At 40.6% G+C, this 9,008-nt stretch overlaps 1 protein-coding gene across 1 annotated transcript in view; it reads right to left on the bottom strand.

Moving 5' to 3' along the window:
• Window positions 1-9,008, bottom strand: part of HSDL2 (hydroxysteroid dehydrogenase like 2) — a 56,499-nt gene that overhangs the window by 41,155 nt on the left and 6,336 nt on the right. Inside the window, exons 2-3 of the mRNA XM_004710946.2 lie at window positions 8,370-8,533; window positions 7,022-7,120 (exon numbers count right to left, since the gene is read on the bottom strand). Of these exons, the coding sequence (XP_004711003.1) occupies window positions 7,022-7,120; window positions 8,370-8,533 (263 nt within the window). The remainder of the gene's footprint in view (window positions 1-7,021; window positions 7,121-8,369; window positions 8,534-9,008) is intronic.

The raw sequence follows: 9,008 nt of genomic DNA, 5'->3' as shown, positions 1-9,008 counted from the left end.
GATCACAATGATCTACATATAACCCCCTCCCACGGAGATGGACAACAGAAAAGTGGGTGAAGTGAGACAGCAATTGTTTGTAAGGCATGAAAAAAAATTAATAAATTATCAAGGATTTATGAGGGAGGGAGGAAGGGAGGGTCGGGGCGGGGTGGGGGAAAATGAGCTGAGACCAAGGCTCAAGTAGAAAGAAAATGTTTTGAAAATGGTGATGGCAACATATGTACAAATGTGCTTGACACAATGGATGTATGTAAGAAACCCAATGATAAGAGCTGTAAGAGCCCCCAATAAAATGGTAATTAAAAAAGGTTTCTTTTACGGTCTGGGAACTGAGAAAGAGAAGACACCCAGGGTTTCAATTCCAGGCAAATCATTAAAGTAAATTGAGCTGCTTTGGTGACCCAGACCTAGGACCATTTCTACCTATTTTTTTTTAAATTTCATCTCATTTTTATCTTTCTTTTAAAAAAATCATTTCTACCTACCGAATCCAGTCCCTCCCCATATGCAACCAATTTTGTTCACAGTTCATATGCTGAGCCAAAGGATGTCAAATGAAAACAGTACAATGAAAAAACATGTGAAACGTTTCTGTGTTTCTGCATGGTCTTGACAGCTATTCTTTTTACGGGGCACTTAATATTGCATCAAGTAGAACTATCCCAATGGATATGCTTTTCTAATGCTTGGGTTAGACCTTTGAAATGAACCTTTTCTCAATCCTCTTTTCTATGCTCACTTATAATATATGGGTGCTGGCTTAAAGAAAGTTATTAAATTCACTAAAATGTTTTACAGATAAGAACTATTTTTTCCTAAGCCCTCACTCCTCAATTTCCATGATCGTACAGCCTATAGTTATCTTAAACTGCATCCCTAGACTTTTGTATTCAACCACATTTCATTGTACAGCTTCATTGAGTGAATATAATACATTTGGAATAAACATGCAGGTAGCCTGACTTACATTGGGGTTCTGCTCTGATGTTTCCAAGGAGAGGGTTCTGACAAAAGTTGAAAGCCTCCATTTTTGTTGTTTAGTTTTCATTACTGTTGCCTTTTTTTTTTAAATTATTTTATTGGGGGCTCATACAACTCTTATCACAATCCATACATACATCAGTTGTGTAAAGTACATTTGTACATTTGTTGCCCTCACCATTCTCAAAACATTTGCTCTCCACTTAAGCCCCTACTGCTGCCTTTTTTAATAAGTATTTTTATAAATCTAATTTCTGTTTTTAGACATTGGAATCATGTGAACTTGCAGATACATTTAAATATGTACATGTATACATTAAAAATGATAAAAAGAAGCAGACAGTCTTAAGTGTTCATTGCAACTTGAAGACATCTTAAGTCAGGGACTACCTGTAAAGAATAGGACGATGGAAAAAAAGAATATGATGATGATTACCTTCACAGGTGGCAAAGACCAGTTAAAAGACTTTTAAAAAAATCCATGGTTTAAAGAAAAAAGTCTCAATCCACAAAGCTAAGAGTGGCTCAACCCAATACTACAAGATAATCACTAAGAGGCTGTTCTGCACAAGGCCCCCGCTGAAGACTTAAAAGAACAAGAAAGACACTGTTCGCTTCAAGAGCAGCCAGGTGGGAGCAGAGCACGTTGAGCGCAAGGGTGGTGGAGAGGCTAGACGGACGAGTATACACACCACGCACACAGAACGAACGGCACAGAATGACCCCACTCAAGGAAACAGCTAGTGCAGACGAGACCATCAATGGATCTTTTGGCAAATGCAGAATGAACTGATTTCCCTTTCATTACGGGATCGTGGGTGATAAGTATGTTAGCAAAGTAAACATGTGGGGCTGAGGAATGAGTGATGAACATGTGTTGAATATGGCACACTTGCTGTATTTGACTTACCTGTGATAAGGGAAAACAAAACAGAGTCTAATTTAAGAGGCAGATTCAAAGGTATTGGGGATAGCGTAGGAATTGATTACACAAAAAGCGTACAGGTGCCTGCTGAAAGGGAAACACGAAGATGGGGGGAGGGGGTGTTTCTGTGTCAAAGTCTGTGAGATCCTGGAAAGCAAGGCAGTGGAGAGGCCAGAGTAGCAGAGGACCTGAGCGCACAGGCTGGAAAGATCAACCCCCAGGACTTGGTTAAAGGTGGTTCTCCAGGAAAGACAAGTACCAGAACAAAGGTAGAGTCTCCCCTAGATGGCAGAATTTAAAAGTCTAAAGAATTCAAGAACAGTGGGCTATAACATTAGCAGCCACGGAAGGGAGATAAAAGTACACAGAAAATAAAATCTTGGAATCTCCAAGGGAAAAGAATGTAAACATACCAAAAGAGAAGGGTATGAATTTTCTGTTATAAATAGGGTGTCCTCCCTGATTAGGAGAGAGAAGAGTCCCTAAACTGAGCTACCCTGAATTTCTCATCAGTACGGCAGGAAAGCAAAAAGTAATGGGGAAATCATGGAAAAGCCATTTAAGTACATCAGAGGCAACACTCAGAACTGAAGCCGGCCTTAGGAAAGACTCTCCGCAAAGACAGCTCCACTGCAAATCCATCATTTCATCAAGACGCTAGGAGGGCCCCAGATGCTCCTCTCAACAACAGGTATAAAAATATACAAGGAGTACTTTTCTCTCGAAGATATGGGAAATACCCTCTTCATCAATGCGTTCTACCAACTGAGTCTAAATTCCCCAGTCATAAATGCCAGCTCAATGACATGGATCAACCAAAGAACCAAAATCCCAAACTGTCTTTTCTCTTCCATCTTCTTATTCCTGGAAAACTCGGTCAGACAATAGACAAAATGGGTTAATCCAAGTTTGAAGACGCTGAAGGAACCAAATGGAAGATGACCTAAGCTACAATGGCTAACAGAGAAACCCAGATCATGGACTGGAGACTCCGTTGTCTAGGACCAAGTAGAATAGGAACACTAGAGAGGAAAAAATTTCTCGGCTTTAGTTTTTCCAGGAAAGAGGACAACATTTCAATGTTGTCTTTATATCATCTGTGGCAACAAGAGAACAATTAGTTTATGAAACTTTAATTTTTCTGTAGGAGCCCCCATACTGGAAGCATAGGTACTACACAATTTCACACTCAGCATAAATGAAAGTGCTTCAAAACGTTTGTGGACAAGTGCAAGCAGTAAAGGCAACAGAGGTAAATACTGTTTTACGTATATTTCAGCAACAATAGTATTCTCAAGTAGATGCCTGGATATACACACCGGCTGAGTAGGTCCAGGAGGGAGGAAAGGAAATATACCCATGCATGTATGTGGATGTGCATGTGTGCGTGTGTTTAACAGAGGATATTTGTACATGGATATTTACCTTTGCTGCAACTATATCCATGGATGTGGTGGAGCACACAGGAGTCAGAAGTTAATGAAAACTTCTTGGAAATAACCAGGCACCTTTGAGGAATGAGTCGCTGGGCCTGAGGGCTCAGCAAGCACCAAGGTCAACTGGCACAACAATGTCTACAAAGTCTACATCCTACTTTACTGAATAGCAACTGGGGTATTAAAAAGCTCATGAGAGGCAGCGGCCATCCAAGATGTAATGATTGGTCTCCCCCTGTCCAGAGGAAAGGATAATAATGAAACCTGAAGATGCATGTGAACAATTAGCCTAACAGACCACAGGACAAAATACGCACCAGTCTCCATAACCCTAGAACTGAAAGAACTACATGGTGTCCGGCTACCCCTACCAACTGTTCTGAACATAATCACATTAAACAGTCCCAGGTAGAGTGGGAGAAAGACATGGAACAAAACTCAGAATCATGAAGGAGACCAGGCCTGTTGGAAAGAGAAGAAGAGATTTTGGTCCCTTGGTCACTCTTCGGATCTGAAACTGGGCTCTCTCCATGGCTCACTTTCCAGCCAAATAATGGGCAGGTCCATAAAAGGAATACCAGCACTATCAATGTGTCCACACTTCAAAGTAACTGCCCATCTGAAGTCAAGGGTGTGGTGCTTACTCCAGGGCAGTTCAGAAGGGTTAGGAAAGAGAGGCCTGAAGACAGGAGATGGGCTTGAGATGGGTGATGCTGCCTTGAGGGGACGGTAATGAATGGGATGAAACAAAATGTGTATGACTTATTGAATGCAATGCTGATAATCTGCTATGGAAACCTTTACTCCATTCACAATAAAAACTTGTTTTGTTTTTTTTTACATTTGTGGACTGTGGGGGAAGCCAGCCCCCCACAACTAATTGCGGGTTCAGTAAGCGCAATTGTACGGTTGAGATATATAAAGATTATAATAAAGTCATAGAGAATGAGAGAGATAGGAGAGAGTAAAATAAAGTCAGACACATTGCATGGTAGCATGCTCACCTCCTGGATGGCCATGATCTCAACAGCCAGGTCCGGCCACAGCACGGGCCGGGCAGAGAGGGCAAGGGAGAGAGCACAGGAGAGAGAGAGGTTTACTGCTAACCAAGGCTTATATATCTTTACGGGTGTGTTTGCCTCCTAATTACAGGAAAAGACATAGGTCACAGGAAGGGGTTGTACAATAGGCAATACAAGCAATAGGAGGGGGATATACCATGGGCATAGCGTAACAAGAAGGGGATGAGCTAGGGTGTACACATGATAGGAAGAGGAGGGACAAGGGGTATACAAGTGACAAGATGGGTGGACCCTAGATTCATGATGGTGGCCTAACCTTGGTCACCCTTGAGTGGGCTTGACCTCCCTGGGCTCTCCTTCAGGGAAATAATCTATTACTATCCTTATCAGAAGGGAGTGGGCCCTACTTGTTGTGGGATAAACAGTGGTGTCTGCTTGTTCTGGATGGCTGATAACCCTTAGGGAGAATAACCCCTGACCTACTTCTGTTGACCTCCAAGTGTATAGTCATTCACCATGTGTAGCAAGCAGCTAGGTTTGGCATATACTTGGGGGAGACAACTTGGGAGAAACCTTTGTTTCCCACAGTGGACAAATGGAACTAAAAGATCATGGAATTTTTCCACAAACATTTCAAACTCCTTTCTTTGATTGGGACTATCCTGTTGCTATGAGTAAGAATTTAGTTTTTTCCTTTGGACAGTCATATAATGCATTATGTACAAATTTCTGATAAATCAGATGAACAAAACATCTAGAACTCAGGAAATTAAAAAGGGAGTGAATTCTAGGCCTACATGTGTATGTTTTGGAGAATATTTAACTAATGTCCTTTTGACCCTCTTTAGAGGTTTCTTGGGACAAGATCAAACAACAGTTGAATTGATGGTATTTGTGGAGTCATACAAAATTAATAAAAACTGAGGAAGGGGTTGGGCAAAGATGGCAGATCTTATGGTCTCATTCTTCAGCGGTAATACACTTTATCACTTGATCAACAGAAAGAATTTAAACTGGAAGAATATAGAAAACCCCCATCTTGCTTACCCCCTCAAAAGAAAGGGCTGAACTTATCAGGTTAGATTCCAGGCTATTAATTTGGCTATTTTTCCCAATATATGGTAAGTTTTTACTGTGAATTGGGTGAAGGTTTCCACAGTTGATCATCAGTCTTACATGGAACAATTCACTGGATACAAGATCACACACTTGAGTCTGATTCTTTGTCTTTTCGACATTTTTGGTGATCTTATTAAGGAAAAATTTTTTTGCAATCTCACTCTCTCCTTCTCAAATAAGCATTCATGTTAGTTTGAGAAAGGTTGGTTGCCAAAAATAGGATTGAGGATTTAAAGGAGAGGCCACACTTAACCCCAAGTCCTGGCCTCTAGTGCAGTATACCACAGCACTCTACCTTGGGGCACAATAGTAGTACAAGCCAATCAGCGATAAAGCACTAGCTTGTCTCCCATTTGCCAATGTCCCCACGAAGACCCGTAGTTCCCCACAACATCGTGGAAGGAGAGTGGTGATGGCTTGCGCAAGATTTGGGCATGCCTAAGTGTTTGGCCATAACACTATCAAAGACTCACCTAGGCTCTAACATCTGCCTTGTGGGAATGGATATGAATCAACTGTGAGATCAAGGGAAGATTAAGATCTAAAGTTATAAAATAAGAAAAGAAAAAGGGGGGAATATAAAGATAGTAAAATCCTCACAACTAGACCAGTGGATAACATCATGATGAACAAAAAGAAGACGGAGTTGTCAAGATTTCATTTTGCTTGGTTTCACAATCAGTGCTCATGGAAGCAGCAGGCAAGAAATCAAATGGTGTATTGCATGGGGCAAATCTGCTGAACAAGACCTCTTTAAAGTGTTGAAGGGCAAGGATGTCACTCTGAGGACTAACATGCGCCTAACCTGAAGATGTTATGACCTAAACTAGGAAGCGCTACGGAGCTAGGACCTGGGGAAACACTTGGTTAGGTACATGTCATTATCAAGGTACTAACTTTCCTGATCCCTCCCTTGTGGCGCAGTGGATTAAGCTCTGGGCTACTAACTGCAAGGTCAGCGACTCAGACCTAGGAGTCACTTTGTGGAAGAAACAGAAGGCTGTCTGCTCCCATAAAAGCATCAGAAACTATGTGGAACAGTTCAACTCTGTTGACGGCAGTGAATTAGGTTGGGTTAACTTTCTATTATTACGGTGATTTTTATAACATTTAGGAATTGCAGATACTTATTAGTCTTCAAAAATTTTTAAGAATTAATAAGAAAAGGTGTCATATAGGCTGCTTCTGTATGAGCAAATAATTAGTTCTGGTTATACTCATCGTGAACTATACAAGGTTTCTAAGCCTAAATTTTTATGTGAGTAGACAGCCTCAACTTTCTGCAGCAAAGCGGCTGGTGGATTCAAACCACGAACCTTGCTGTTAGCAGTCCATTGTTTCCATGATGTGAAAGCACAAACCGGGTTCCTTGGTTTTTCTTGTTTATTCAGTTGCTTTTTTTCTTTTTTTTGTTGTCATACTCTAAAGACTCAAGAAATTTTTTTTTCATTTTAAAAAACTCAATTAAAACCTAGTTCTGCTTACATGTATAGCTTACCCAATACACAATAATGAGTTCAGAATTAAGGCACTACCTCCAAATTTTTCAACCGCTTTCTCCACTGCATTACTGATTTGCTGTTCATCTCTCACGTCAACAATGCACGGCAAGGCCTTTCCTCCAGCTGCTTCAACTATGAAGGAACAAAAACCCAAAGGATCATTGAAGCATTTAAATGTTACACCTTTCCTTCTGATAAAACAGTTATAGGAAGCAAGGAGGGTTCCTTATCTGTACAAGCTCAATATAAGTCAGATTTGTCTGATACACACGAGTGACTCCACCCTTAAAGTAGGACAGATGGACTAACTCATCCAACTTCAGTCTGGCCAGTCCAACTCTACTGACATATAACCCCAAAATTGACATTAATTTTTGAAAGTAAGTCTACTGAAAGGCAAATAAGGGTAATTAAAAAAAGAGAAAGCCTTCTTACTATGAGAATTACCAAAAATTTTTAGAATAGTACAGTAAACCAAGAATAGTATAATGAACTACCATGAATCCATTGCTTACCTCAAAGGACTGATATTTTGCCAATTGTTTATCTTTCCCTAGCTTTTGTATTTTTTGCTAGTGCATTTCAAAACAAATCCCAGGAATTATTTCAATCATAAGCACTTCATATGCATTTTTCTGCTCTAATCACATCCTGTGATCCTATCTAACAAAACTGGCAGTATCAGCTGAGCTGAATTTTTAAACCATAAAATCATTCTCTTGATGTCTTCTCCCCTGGCACGGTGCCCAGCACACTGCCTTGAATATGAGCACCCAATACATGTTTATGAGCTTAAAGTATTAAAATGAGGACTCAGAAGTTGTACAGTGACTAAAAAACATGAAAGATTTTCCTAAGTGTTTACACCAGCTACCCTTCAGGTTCCATCCTCTCCGCTTCCACTCCCACCCAAGAACCACTGCTCTAGAGACACTGTTTTTAATGGGGATTTCTCAGATCACTCAAAAGTGTTGAAGGAGAAAAGGTTCAAAACCACTGCACTAGTGACCAAAAGTAAACACTTACTTAATAATAAAATTCTGCTAAAGCAGCTTTCATAAAGCTAAGAACCTACTCAATAGCTGTGGGTTTGATTGGGGTTCACATGTCAAATGGTGGGGATACAGAAGAGAGTAGAACTGTCCCTTGGGCTTCTGAGGCGATGAAGGCTTATGGGAATAGACTGCATCGTCTTTACCCCATGGGGCAGCGGGTGGTTTCAAACAGCTGACCTTGTGATGAGGAGCCCAACACACACACAATTATGCCACGCGGGCTCCATGGGTTTGTATAGCTATAAGCCAATTCTTTAACAAAGTTCCCTCCTTATTGTCACCAGTGTGAGGATATTTTCGGAAATGGAATTCCCACACTCACTCACTTTCTTCAGCTGCAGTATAGATTGTGCCTGGGAGTTTGGGGTGGGCACTGGTCGTCTTTGCAGCAATGACGATATTTGCTCCATCCTTTGCCGCTTTTAATGCAATCGCTTTGCCAATGCCACGGCTTGCCCCTGTGATAAAAAGCGTACATCCTGCTAGCTTCCTACAATAGAACAAATGTGACTGGATTAGAACCCTCAATGTTTTATTTACTGAGAAGTATCACATGCGCTAGAATCAAACTCAATGACAATGAGTTTGGCTTTTATCTTTTTATAAGCAACTCTTCTTACCCGAACCCCACTCAAACCCATCTGAGAGCTAATAACTCCATTACACTCCCACTGTATATTGGTTTAAAAATTATTTATGACAACTGAAGATTTTATTACCAAATATGCTCATATGCCAAGTAAATCTTAAAGGGAAGTGAGGAATTAATAAAAGTAAACTACATATATACTTTTCCCAGAGCAAGCGCTATTTTTTAAAATCATTTTACTAGGGGCTCATACAACTCTTATCACAATCTATACGTACATCAATTGTGTCCAGCACATTCGTAAATATGTTGCCATCATCATTCTTAAAACACCTGCTTTCTACTTGAGCCCTTGGTATCAGCTCCTCATTTTCCC

Source organism: Echinops telfairi, unplaced genomic scaffold (genome assembly GCF_000313985.2).
Source record: "Echinops telfairi isolate 266 unplaced genomic scaffold, ASM31398v2 ScPeMD7_7410;HRSCAF=8448, whole genome shotgun sequence".
In the NCBI taxonomy this organism is placed as follows: domain Eukaryota; kingdom Metazoa; phylum Chordata; class Mammalia; order Afrosoricida; family Tenrecidae; genus Echinops; species Echinops telfairi.
Note: the sequence above shows the minus strand (reverse complement) of the source record. Positions and strands in the feature narration are given on the sequence as shown.